This window comes from Drosophila miranda (genome assembly GCF_003369915.1).
Source record: "Drosophila miranda strain MSH22 chromosome Y unlocalized genomic scaffold, D.miranda_PacBio2.1 Contig_Y2_pilon, whole genome shotgun sequence".
Taxonomy (NCBI): Eukaryota; Metazoa; Arthropoda; class Insecta; order Diptera; family Drosophilidae; genus Drosophila; species Drosophila miranda.
Genome location: NW_022881614.1, coordinates 30,493,899 through 30,507,425, shown reverse-complemented (window position 1 = coordinate 30,507,425; position 13,527 = coordinate 30,493,899). Strand labels below are relative to the sequence as shown.

The window sequence follows — 13,527 nt, the reverse complement described above, 5'->3', positions numbered from 1 at the left end:
CCAGAAAACTAAAAACGCAGAATCATAGATAATGACCATATCTATCAGATTGCTGAATCTGGACCAGATCAGGTAATTTTTATAGCCAAAAGGAACAAATCAATTTGCACTGGCTACGCAGCGTCACGCAGCGTCACGCTCAGACTGATTTTCTGTCTCTCTCGCACGCACTCTTTGTCGTGTCGTTTAATATTAGCAGCGTCTGCCGGAGGAGAGCCATACTGACTTAGTATCGGGTATAACTGTAGAGTTGCGGTGTCCGCAGCAACTCACAACGTTCCCCCTCGTTTTTGTTTGTGTTGCTACAACGATATTCCATGTATACCACGAATAATCGTTGTTGTTTTAGTGTATTAATTTTTGTTTTTAATAAAGCATTAATATTTGTGTTTGCGCTGTCGACTCGCCACAGGATCTCACTCCTCCCACCCCCCGCTCCCACTGTTTTCTGTCCGTTTTTATTGAAGTTTGGCAAGTCAAAGTTTAGTTTTATGCCCAGAGGGGCATATTCTGTAAAACGTTATTGACTTTGTGGATATATGGTTATAACCCAAACACATGTGTGCGCCTGGCCCCCTAAGGGTCTCATTACATCGGTGTTATCCGAAAGCAAACTTCTATATGAATAAAACAGTGGGTGAATGTGGAGCGCTTTATCGAGGTGCTGCTGCCGGGCAGTATTAATTGCAAATTCCTCAATGACAGCTCCGACATATTGATATCCATAACCACAGCCATATCGGGCTCCACGCTGGCTCTATACTGAATGCCTTTTATGGGCAGAAAGTGATTTGCCCTACATATGTATGCATTTTTCATGTTTTAATTATAAAACAAATCAATTTATCCCCCTCCAACAGACACATGCCAATATGCTGGGCCATAAATAAGAGAACGCCAGCAGACTTGGGCGAGGTCTGCAGTCTGGTCTGCCTTTGATTCCGGCCCTTAAAGCCTGCTCCCGTTTCAATTTAAATCCTCACTCTACTACAGCTAATTAGAGGAGAGGATAGTTGAGCATTAATTCATTTACCAGCCAGTTTCCCCAAGCGTCGAAAATAAATACATTTGACCTTTTGTTGCAGCGGAAATTATTAGCTCGATCGAGTTGGTAAAGTTTTTGGGAATTTTGCGGTCTGTCGGAGCGAAATTTATGCAATTACAAACGCAATTTTCGTTTTATAATTTCGACAAATAATCATTTACATAAGCGAATCGCCATGCGAGTGCTTCGGTGAGTGATTGCGGCATATGCAAAGTGTTTGTTTGAGTGCTTTTCCCCCAGCACCTACGACACACAATATATGTATAGCATGCACTATTTATATATAAAATATTTATTTACAAACAATTAACTTTGTGCATAGCTTTTATTTAGTTAGTTTCGTATGGGTTTTAGTTAAAATTTTGCCATTGTAACATTTAACGTTTGCCCCGAATAAACCGCATTAAAAATTAAATATGAAATAATGGCATTTGTGGTGTCGGCGGTCCATGAGGAAGGCTGTCAGCTGCATCAGTCAAATGTTGAAGCCTGGTTTTGTTGTTTGATCCATTTTCGGCCCTATAAAGTGACACGCCCATGGGGCTGCGATTTACTTCCACATGGGATATTCTGCTGTGGTCTTTCCGCTGCTGTTCAGCTATTCCTCATGAGTAAGCCGTCTCAACTCGTTCAGTTTTGCAGAATCGGATGTCTGCCATAGCCCAACGAATGATTAATGCAAGGATCGGCGATTTCTGTCTAGAAATTTTATAGTCTTTGATTCTGATTATCCAAAAAAATAAATCAAATAAGAAATGGAGCAATCTGAGGGAGTCAAGGAGCGTTTGGGAGTGGACATTCCACTGGGGATTCGTGCCTGGGGTTCTCCAAGGGAGCCGAGCCCGGGATGCAACCATTGCCATCTATCCTGAGCACACTCTAACCCGAAACAAGTCGTGCATCTTCCAATATTTCTGGCAATTCCGTATTACCTGAAATACATTTCGATGATTTAAGCCTTTCCACCCCTAACATTTTTGTTGAATAAAAAGAGATTCGTTTTGCTTTTATGTTTTCACAATATTTTGTAATGTTTTTGCGTTTATTTTCTCAGATATATTTCTTGTTCTGTTTTGTTTTTCTGTTCTATGTAATTGTAATAATTAATTTAATAATACATTGGCCATTAAGTAAATTGAATTAAATTAATTTAGTTCCGTCCTCTCTCGCTCTCTCTCTATACAGTATACGTCATTTCATACATTAATAAATACATTAAGTGGTCTAAATTGTTGGTTTTTTGTTGATTTTTTGCGATTCTTCTATATACACATTACATTCAGATTAAATATAATTAAATATTTCAAATAGTTATTGTTTCGTGTAGCTTAGGATGAGTGCTCCAATTGATGCGAACGAATGTATTTGTTTAGTTGTAGTTTATGGTTTTAGTATTTGTTTTTAGGTTCTTTTATGCCTGGCTAGAACTACTAAATACGTCTACGAATTACAGTGTTTTTGTGTTTCGTTTTTGGGGATAGGGTGGGGCAGTTCTCCCGCTCTCGGGCTCCCCGCTTTAACTATAGTTAATTAATATATCACATTGAATTTGAAAGTGTTTTAACAACATTTCTAGTAATTGTTTTTTGTTTTTGTATATAGATATATGCTAATTATGTAATTTTTATGGGTATTTATATACGTGTCCCTCTCGCTCGCTCTCTCTCTCTCTCTCTGTCTCTGTCTCTGTTTGTCTGTCTGTGTGGCTGTGTGAGCGTTTTTGTGGTGCTGTGCTAAACAACTACAAAACGACAGCCACAACTACCTTAACGACAACGACAACGACAACGACAACACATGACCGAACACAAAAGGCGAAATGCAAATAAAATGTTGAAGCAAAATGAGTACGAAAAAGTCTTTTTGTTTTCTACTAGTGTGTGTGTTTGTGTGTGTACGTGTGTGTTTGTGTTCTACTTCCGCCGGTTGCGCAAGCGAGCGAACAGCTTCAAGATGGCCGCCCCTGCGCAGGAACCGCCCGAGAGCAGTGCGAGGGAGAAAGAGATGGCAGCAGGAGCAGTTGCAGTGGCAGTGGTGATGGCAGTGCCATGGGGCAGGGTCAGAGCTTACACCAGGAAAGCCTGTCCATTCTTATTGGCCGTCTCGCCGTTGGCAGCTGTCTGTTGCTGTTGCTGCTGCTGCTGCTGTTGTTGCTGCTGCTGCTGTTGTGCTGCCGCAGCGGATGTGGAAGCCTGCGCCGTCGACTGCGTACTGGTGCTGGCCTGACTCAAGCCGCTGCCACTGCGCAGATGCACGGGCGCCGTTGCCTGCTGGGGCACGGGCATGGCCGCGCCCACCGCCCGGAACTGGGGCTGCAGCAGGCGCTGCTGCTGCTGCTGTTGGTGGTGCCGTGCCAGCTGGAGGACCTCGTGCTGGTCGTAGGCGCTGTACTCCGACTCGATGCTGTGGTAGATGTGCTCCGAGGGCGGGCGCATGGGCATGGGCATGGAGTCCACGATGCGAGCTGCCCCCCCCGGGCGGGTGGGCCTTGGCGAGGGGGTGGCTGTGGTGGCGGAGCTGTAGTTGGCCTCCATGTCCTCGGTGCAGTAGTAGGCCGGCGGTGGCGGGGCCTGGCGGAAGATCATGCCCGGGGAGACGGGCTGCTTGAAGCGCTCATGGTGGTCCAGGGTGTAGTTGTTTCCGCGCGGGCACAGCTCGATGGGGATGGCGTAGCGGAGCTTCTCCCAAAAGTAGCGGTCGCAGGTGAGCAGGCGGTTCGATGGCACGGACTTCAGGTAGGGCGAGAGCTCGGCCACATCCTCGGCCTCTGAGGAGACGCTGGTCTCCTCGATGATGACCAGCTTCTGGGCCAGTCCGCGCAGGGCCTCGTGGAAGGCGTTCCGGAACTCGACGCGATTCCATTCGGTGGCCAGCAGGTTGCGGGTGAGCACCAGGATGATATTGCGAGAGGCGCGAGCGCCCTCCACCAGCTGCAGGTGGGAGGCCTGCGGCGGCAGGTCGCGCTGCTGGATGCATAGCCGGAAGGGGGGGCGGCCGTGCTCCAGCTCGGCGGCGATGTTGCGGCACACGAACTCATAGTCCTTCTCCGAGTGCAGGATGATGGCGTCGTACAGCTTGCCGGCGTCCTCGAATCGCGGCTCGCAGACACGAACGCCGTAATGGGCGAACAGCCACATGCGCACGCTCTCGCGAAAGACGAAGACGATGATGAGGACCACTACCAGGAAGATGAGCACCAGGACGGCGGCCAGCAGAGGCAGGCGGTAGCCCCCGGCAATGTCCTGCGACGAGGAGATATTGCTGGCGCTGGCATCGAGAAGCTCGGAGCAGTCCAGTCCCCCGGCCACATTGCCGAGCAGCTCCAGCTCCCGCTTGATGCCAGCATCGATGCAGTAGATGTCCGCCGAGTCTCGCACCACCATGGCGTTGTCCGACACGAACTGGGCCAATTCCCGCAGCTGCTGGCAGCGGCACGACCACGCGTTCCTGCCCAGCGTCAGGCCCTGCAGGCTGTTGCGGTACTGGAGATTGGGCAGCGAGCTCAGGCGGTTGTTGTCCAGTCGCAGCACCTTGAGGGAGACGAGCGGCTCGAAGCTGCCGTTAGAGATGTGAGTCAGAATGTTGTTGTGCAGATACAGCTCCCGGAGGAGGTTGAGCGGCTGGAACTCGGTGCCCTCGAGGGCCGTCTGCTTGTTGTTCTCCAGGTGAAGCACGCGGAGATTCGAGAGCTGCGAGAGGCTGCCATTCTGCAGGGTCATCAGGTTGGAGGAGTTGAGGTAGAGGGCGCGCAGGTTTCGCTTGCCCGCCAGCTGACCCGCCTTCAGCACGGGAATGTTGTTGCCGTCCAGATAGAGGTCGCTCACGTCCTGGGGGATGCGGGCGGGCAGGCTGACGAGATCCTGCTTGCCGCAGTCGACGATGTTCGTCGACCAGGTGGCATCGTGGAAGCAGCTGCAGTTGTTGGGGCAGATCACATCGCACTCGCAATGCTCGTACTCGCAGCAGTGGCACGTGGGCGGGCAGTGGCTGTCGTACTTGCAGACAAAGTCCGTGGACGCCAGGCTGGAGAGGGGGCGCAGCGGGGCGTTGCGGCTGTGGGGCATCAGGCACTCGATGTTGGCCAGATCCACCACGCGGGGGTGCTGCCGGGTGGTCAGGTTGTTGATCCGCTGCAGCCACTCCATCGAGCAGTCGCACTCGAAGGGATTGCCGCCCAGGTAGAACTCGGGCACCGGCTTCTCGGCCGAAACGGGGGCCGCGCGGAGCGCATTGAGCGAGATCTTGGACAGCACGTTGGCGTAGAGATCGACGCGGGCCAGACGGGTCTTGTCCACGAAGGTGTTGGCCTGGATCTGGCCGATGATGTTGTTGTTGATGAACAGCAGCTCGATGGAGTTGGGCACGGACATGGCGCCGATCTCCGTGATCCGGTTGTGCGAGGCGTCCAGCGTTGTCACGCGGATCTCCTCCTGCAGCTTGTAGTAGTTGCCCAGGGCCTCAATGTAGTTGCCGTGGATGTCCAGCCACTTGAGGTTCGACGGTATGAAGGAGTAGTCGAACCACACCAAGTGGTTCTCCGAGAGATTCAGCCACAGAAGGGAGGCCAGTGTGGCGAAGATCCCATTGATGTCCGTGAGGAAGTTCTTGTCCAGGCGAATGGCCTCGATCTCCGTGTTTTTATCGAAGGCACCTCGCTCAATGTTCTGGATGCGGTTCTTGGCCAGATTGAGGACGCTCAGGCGGGGCAGATCCTGGAACATGCCCACGGTGATATTTCCGATGCGATTGTCGATCAGCCGAAGTCCCGTCAACTGGTTGAGGTTGCGGAACGTGTTGCTCTTGAAGTCCGAGATCTGGTTCTCACCCAGATCGAGCGTCTTCAGCATGCTCAGGTCCTGAACGGCCTCGGGCACCTCAATCAGCTGGTTGGAGCTGAGGTCCAGTTCCTTCAGGTCGGAGCAGTTGCGGAAGGCCTGCGTTTCCACGATGCTGATGAGGTTGTTGTTCAGCGTCAGTTTTGTGAGCACGTACAGGCCGTTGAAGATCTTGTTGTCGAGCGTGTGGAGCCGGTTCTCGGCCAGGTTCAAGGTGTGCAGGTTGTAGAGCGGCAGGAAGGCGCCCTCCTCGACATGGCCAATAGAGTTGTTGCGCATGTCCAAGATCTGCAGGAAGTATAGCTCCTTGAAAGTCTTGGCCCCGATTCGGGTGAGGGCGTTGTTCGAGAGGTTCAGCACGATCAGGCGGATCAGGCCTGCGAAGGTGTTGTTGTCTACATGGTGGCTGGTCAGCTGGTTGCCGCTCAGATCGAGGACCAACAGCTGTTCGAGGCGGTGCAGCAGTCCCTTGGGCAGATCGTACAGATCGTTGCCCTGGAGGTGCAGCTCGCGCAGCTCCTTGTTGCCCGCAAAGGCGTCGGCGGGCAGCGACTCCAAGTGGTTGTACGAGATATTGAGCACGCGCAGGGAGCTGAGACCCGCCAGGGAGTTGGGGGCCAGAGAGCTGATGTTGTTGTGCTGCAGGCTGAGCATCTGGAGACGGCGCAGCCGGGAGGCGCCCCAGGCGTCGGGCAGGGAGCGCAGCTCGTTGTAGGAGACGTCCAGCACCTGGAGCTCGGAACCGCCGCTGACGGCGCCGTTGGCGTTGCTCAGGGCCGAGCCCACGCACAGCTTCTCGGAGAAACCGAGATACTCGGCGGACCGGATGCGGTTCTGGGTGAGATTGAGCAGCTGGAGGCTGGGCATGGAGCACCAGAGGCCCTCGGGCAGCTGGCGCACATTGTTGTCGGCCAGATGGAGTTCGCTCAGATCGCGCAGGCCGTGGAATGACTGGGCGTGCAGATCCAGCGTCTTGCCGGGGCCCCATATGGCGTTGTGCGTCTGCAGGCTGATGCGCTTGAGGGAGAGGAGGCCCTCGAAGGCGTTGGCAGGGATCCGCTGCAGCTTGCAGGCGTCCACCTGCAGCTCTTCCAGCTTTTGCAGGCGGCCGAAGAGGCCCGCGGAGAGCTCGCTGGCGTGCAACAGATCCTGGCTACACTGCAGCTCCAGGCGGTTGGCCGTCTCGGCCACCTGGAGGTCGAGCGGGGCGGCGGCGTCCAGCGCCCGCACGTTGCACTTGATGTCCATGGTGGTGCGGACGAACTCCCAGGCGCACTGCTGCGCATGCGTGCTGCGCATGGGAACGGCCGCGGCGGTCAGGAGAAGCAACAGGCAGAAGGCCAACATGTTGGATGCTTCGCTTGGTTCTTGTCGTTGGTTTGGATTGTTGGAGAGCCTCTGTGGGAAAGGGCTCTTAACGGTTTCGGTTGCTCTTGGCTTGGGTTTTGGTTGTTTTTTCAACACTCTGTCACTTTCTGGTTTTCATTTTTTTTATCGCTTTTTCCAACCCGCGTGTACCCGTAATCCTTGTGTGCGTGTATGTGTGGTTTCGGCTTGTGGCGTGACACTTAGCGATTTGCACTATATTTTTCTTTTCTGTGAAAACAATTTCCACTTCTTGTTGTTGGTTTTTGGTTTTTTTATGTTAGTATTTTTTGTACGTAATATATTTCGTTTTGGTTTGAATATTTCTTGTCGGGTCGCGTCGGAGGTCGTTTCCTCAGTGGCTTAAGTACATGTTGTGTGAGCATGGAATGCTGAAGAACATGTTTCGTCCGCCGCGTTTCAAGGCAAAGTGATTGCTGGAGTTGGCCGCTGCGACTCCGTTGGCTCGTTGAAAATGTGGAAACGACGAGGCAGCAGCGCCGACGACGCGGCGCCGCGCTGCAGCAGCACACCGACACGAAAGAGCCAAACTGCAGACGGCACACAGACAAAATCTGTATGTGTGCCTGCACGTTCGTGTTCTGCCGCGCGCACTCTTTTTCAATGCACATGCACTCACACACATACAGGCTGGCAGGCAGGCAGCGGGCAGGCAGAGCAGCATGCATATGCGCTGCTTCGCTCTCACACATTGCGCTCCCATAGCAGAGGCAGCAGCAGAGGCACTGGCAAAACAGAGAGCTGAGAGCAGAGCAGCGTTAACAACAACAACAATTGCATTTCCTGCCTGCATATGCTCGAACATGCATGCTCTCTCACGCTGCTGCTCTCTCTCGCTGTCTTCAAAAGTAGGGGAAATGCTGCATGCACACACACACACACACACACACACATGGCGGCAGGCCAGCAGTTAACCCTACAATGGCCGCACTGGCCGTAGTAGTAGTAGTGGCTTAAGTACATGTTGTGTGAGCGTGGAATGCTGAAGAATCTGCTCTCTCGCAGATCTCTGCCTCTCTCTCTGGAAGTGGAAGGAAGAAGAAGAGTGGGAGAGCAGTCTACAATTAGCATTGGAAGGTGGATTAAATACTGGAGGAGCTCAGAATAGGTTATCAGTGAGGCCGCTTTCCAGCCAGCGATTATCATTTCAGTGTGCTATAAGCGGGGATTTTTATCAGGGAGTGCACTTGAATTTGAATCATCCCATACAAATTGGGGCACATATGCCTAGTCGCTCGACTATGACATACCAGATTTGTTTTTAAGAGAATCTCAAAGATCTTAAAATAACCTAACATCTCCATAGATCTTTGGATATAATTTGAAGCTTGTAGCATCAGATCTCCAAATTCGAATGAAAAAAGTAGTCTTAAGTTCCATCAACAAGTTCCTCCATACAGCCCGTGGCTTCACTGTCTATCCCATAGAACCCCATTCGGGTTAAATCAAACCTGCAACAGGCTGCTGTTGGCTGGCAACATTTCGCCCCCAATCCCCATTCGCATCCCACTTCCACTCCACCCTCCCTCTGCTCCCATGGTAGCCCAGTTCTCTGACTCAGTTCGTTTAGTGCCTCGTGTTGCATGCTACACACGACGTGAAGGCAGGCCCCTTCAAGGAGGAGTGTATAGAGCTTCAGTTTAGCATGTTGCATGCCGCTTGGCCGTGCTGTTGTCGTTGCAGCGGCAATTGCTGTTATTGGTGGTAGCACATCCGTGGCCAGTAGCCTGAGTGGAGCATCAGCAGCCGGCCTCTCTGGGGGCAAGAGGCCCGGAGAGTGTTTTGTTTGCCATAAAATGTTGAATCTATTGTCGCATGTTAAATATATTTTAGCAATATTTGTTGTGTGTTTCTGCTGTCAAACATTTCTTGTGGCTTCTTAGTGGGAGTCCGTTTGATTTTGCCATGTTTTGAATTCTCCCACATCTGCGGCTGGCTCTTTTTGCCGTTTGCTTGTGGCAATTTGGCCAATTGCTTAGCTTTTTTCAAGCTGGAGGCTGATCGGGAAGAGCATCTGTGTGTGTGCGAGGGAGAGACGGACGGCACAAAACTTGTTAGTTAGAGACGTTGTATTCTTTATTTCCATTTGCAGCATTTGTTCCACGCTGCTACTGCGCCTCATTCGGAAGACTGACTCTGTTGCCGCCTGTCCCATAAACATTGCATATGAGTGTTGCAACCAGCAGTGGCACTGGCAGTGGCAGCGGCAACAGTGGCAATATTACAGTTTTAATGCCACTATTATGCCATTTCGAATGGAAACTGCATTCAGGCGTGCAACAAGCTGCTGCTGCTGCTGCTGCCGCTGTTGCTCCTCTTGTCTCTACAAAAGGTCTTTGGGAAGTTTTCCATTAACTTTTCCGGATTGGGGTGGGGGGTTTTCCTGCTGCACTAATTTTACCGGGTTCTAATGTACCCTCTATCGTGGGGCATTGCCCCACCTGGCCCAGATATCCCGAGTATTTTGTGCAAGTTTTGCCATCTTTTTCGGCTGTCGACTTATGCCACTTAAAATTACATTAAACGAGGGGGAACGTTGTGAGTTGCTGCGGACACCGCAACTCTACAGTTATACCCGATACTTAGTCAGTATGGCTCTCCTCCGGCAGACGCCGCTAATATTAAACGACACGACAAAGAGTGCGTGCGTCACTATACGTTTTATAGTGAGATCTAACAGAAGTGCGGATACCAAATTTGGTTACTCTAGCCTTAATAGTCTCTGAGATTTGTGGATGCCCCAGATTTTCGTCCTTTGCGGGGGCGGAAGGGGGTGTGGCGAAATTTGGACACGAAACGGACAAGGTCCGATATCAGAGGAGTGTGGATACCAAATTTGGTTGCTCTGGCTCTTATAGGTTCTGAGATCCTTGAACTCATATTTTGCTATTGGCAAAGCCGACCATGAAACCTGTGTGTTAGAGAGAGACAGTGCGAGAAAGAATGAAATTGTTTTCTGGATTCTGGCTATAATAATTATACGATCCAATTCAGATTTTGCACTCTAGAAGATATAGTCATCCTCTACGATTCTGCGATTTTGGCTTTACCGTATCTTTAAAAATGTGGATGCCACAGATTTTCGTCCTTTGTGGGGGCGGAAGTGGGCGGGGCGAAGTTTTGAAATATTTTTGTAGCAGTGACATCACAGAAGTCTGGATACAAAACATCGTTGATCTAGCTCTTATAGTCTTTGAGCACTATGCGCTGAAGGGGACGGACAGACGGACAGACGGACGGACGGACAGACGGACAGACGGACAGACGGACAGAAAGACATGGCTCAATCGACTCGGCTATTGATGCTGATCAAGAATATATATACTTTATGGGGTCGGAAACGATTCCTTCTGGACGTTACACACATCCACTTTTACCACAAATCTAATATACCCCAATACTCATTTTGAGTATCGGGTATAAAAATACCAATTCATTCTGCTGCCACAACCTGTAATCATGGCTAAGCAGAAAAAGCCGGCCAGACAATTTTGCTGCCAAAGATTTCGTTTCGTTTTTCGGGGTCGCAATTTTTCAGCGTTTTGCTAATGCCACACGAGAGCTGCTTTAAAGATCAGACAGAACCCTTCATTAGGCAACCCTTCATTCCTAAGCCCTCGTCTGAGCCTACATTTGTAATGGGTCTATCTGTAAGATACTTAGATACATTGGCAGGTAGCTGGTCTGCGAGAGAGTGGAGTCTCAGAGATAGAGTGAGCAAGAGAGTAAAAAAGGGGAAATGTGACGCAGACCACTTCAAGCGCTGCTCTGCTCGCACCAATACTTGCGCACCGGATCTGTCTCTCACTCATACTCGTGCAGCAGATCTGGTTCTCGCTCTCCCGCTGGTCGGCCATCTCTTTCACGATCAGCTTTCGTTGTATTTGTTTTCCCTTTCGCGCTTTGCCTGTGTGCGTGGGCCGCTCACTCAGACACTCTCAGTGGTCGCTCTCTGCCTGCTCTCTGGGTTGCTCTCTCTCGCGCGCTCTCTTTGTGGCCCGCACTCATTTTGCTGTCATTGACACGCTGAGCGGCAGGTTTTCTGTTTCTGTTTGCTGGCAGCAATTATGTATCTTGTATCTGCAACTCGCTTGCTTGCTGTATGCTGTGTATCTGTTGAGTTGGCCAAACAGCCTCAAATGCCTGACATTTTACGCTACTATCGCCGGCGATTTCTGCTCGGATTTTCGGCCCCGTCGCGTCTGAACACTCACTGAATCCGCGCTCGCCTATAAACAAAACATTTCATACTATAATCCTTTCCCCCCGCCTCTGACAGTGCCACACAAAGCCCCGTTGCGGCGTGGTGTGGTTTTCTTGTCCCTGATTGAGACAATATCGTAAAATATCGCCTCATGTGAAATTCGATCGCTAAGAAGATCCCGAGCAGCCCCTCTACAGCCTCCGTCCTCCCTCCCACACCTTGCTGTATCGCTGCCGCAAAATTTAGTTGCTTTTGTCGCCGTTTATTGCCGCTTTAAGGCCTGCGCTCCTCTCCTATCCGCCCCACTTTGGCCACGCTGTTCTGCTCAACTTGTTTTACCACACAAAATGCTCTCATTTGGCCATAACAGCCACAACCACAGCCACAGTCGCAGCAACAACAGTTTCAGATATATTTTCCTTTTTATACCCTGCAAAAGAGGGTATTTATCGGAGAAGGAATCATTTTCGTCCACCCATATACATGTATATTTATCCGTCCCTCAGAATATGATCAGAATATATATTTCTTTTTGGATGCACAGGAAATATTACAAGAGGGAACCGGCAAGGTAGGATCGCAGTATCTTCCAGCTGTCAAATAATGGGATCTGTGAGAGTATCTGAAGTTTCGGCCATCGAAGTTAGTATTTCTTTTCTTTTTACAATGTATTTTTTTGTTGTTGTCTTGGTCTGGCGTCTTTGGGCTTAAATGAAACTAAATGAGGCAGTAATCAAGTTATGCTCAAAGAGTCTCCGTCTCCCGCCCCCCTGCCAGGCACCTATCCTACCTCTCACACTCTCTCTCCTTGTGGTATTTTCGTTTCGCATTTTGATACCCGAGACTCAAAATGAGTATTGGGGTATATTAGATTTGTGGTAAAAGTGGATGTGTGTAACGTCCAGAAGGAATCGTTTCCGACCCCATAAAGTATCTATATTTTTGATCAGCATGAATAGCCGAGTCGATTGAGCCCTGTCCGTCTGTCCGTCCGTCCGTCTGTCCGTCTGTCCGTCCCCTTCAGCGCCTAGTGCTCAAAGACTATAAGAGCTAGAGCAACGATGTTTTGGACCCAGACTTCTGTGATATGTCACTGCTACAAAAATATTTCAAAACTTCGCCCCGCCCACTTCCGCCCCCACAAAGGACGAAAATATGTGGCATCCACAATTTTAACGATATGAGAAAACCAAAAACGTAGAATGGTAGAGAATGACCATATCTTTAAGACTGCGGAATCTGAATTGGATCGTATTTTTATTATAGCCAGCATCAAGAAAACAATTTCATTTTTTCTCGCCCTGTCTCTCTCTAACACACACTTAGCATAGGCAACTTTGCTTAGAGTAAAACATTAGCGCCTAGATCTCAGAGACTACAAAAGCTAGAGCAACCAAATTTGGTATCCACACTCCTAATATATCGGACCGAGACAAGTTTGTTTCAAAATTTCGCCATACCCCCTTCCGCCCCCGCAAAGGACGAAAATCTGGGGATATTCAAAAATCTCAGAGACTATTAAGGCTAGAGTAACCAAATTTGGTATCCGCGCTCCTGTTAGATCTAACTATAAAACGTGTATCTCAAAATTTCACCCCACCCCCTTCCGCCAACACAAAAGACGAAAATCTGTTGCATCCACAATATTGCACATTCGAGAAAACTAAAAACGCAGAATCATAGATAATGACCATATCTATCAGATTGCTGATAGATCAGATCATTTTTATAGCCAATAGGAACAAATCAATTTGCAGTGGCTACGCAGCTCCCGACGTCACGCTCAGACTGATTTTAATATCTTTTAATATTAGCGGCGTCTGCCGGAGGAGAGCCATACTGACTTAGTATCGGGTATAACTGTAGGTTTGCGGTGTCCGCAGCAACTCACAACGTTCCCCATCGTTATTTTTATACCCGATACTCAAAATGAGTATTGGGGTATATTACATTTGTGGTAAAAGTGGATGTGTGTAACGTCCAGAAGGAATCGTTTCCGACCCCATAAAGTATATACATATATTCTTGATCAGCATCAATAGCCGAGTCGATTGAGC

At 50.0% G+C, this 13,527-nt stretch overlaps 1 protein-coding gene across 1 annotated transcript; it reads right to left on the bottom strand.

Moving 5' to 3' along the window:
- Nucleotides 1–2,500: 2,500 nt before the first annotated feature.
- Nucleotides 2,501–7,689, bottom strand: LOC108160164 (toll-like receptor 7). Its single transcript, XM_017293984.2, has one exon. The coding sequence runs from the start codon at nt 7,225–7,227 to the stop codon at nt 3,112–3,114; it is 4,116 nt and encodes a 1,371-aa protein (XP_017149473.2). The 5' UTR covers nt 7,228–7,689; the 3' UTR covers nt 2,501–3,111.
- Nucleotides 7,690–13,527: the final 5,838 nt, after the last annotated feature.

What these genes read in the sequence shown, in the direction of transcription:
- LOC108160164 (XM_017293984.2), bottom strand. Translation starts at nt 7,227, where the DNA reads ATGTTGGCCTTCTGCCTGTTGCTTCTCCTGACCGCCGCGGCCGTTCCC.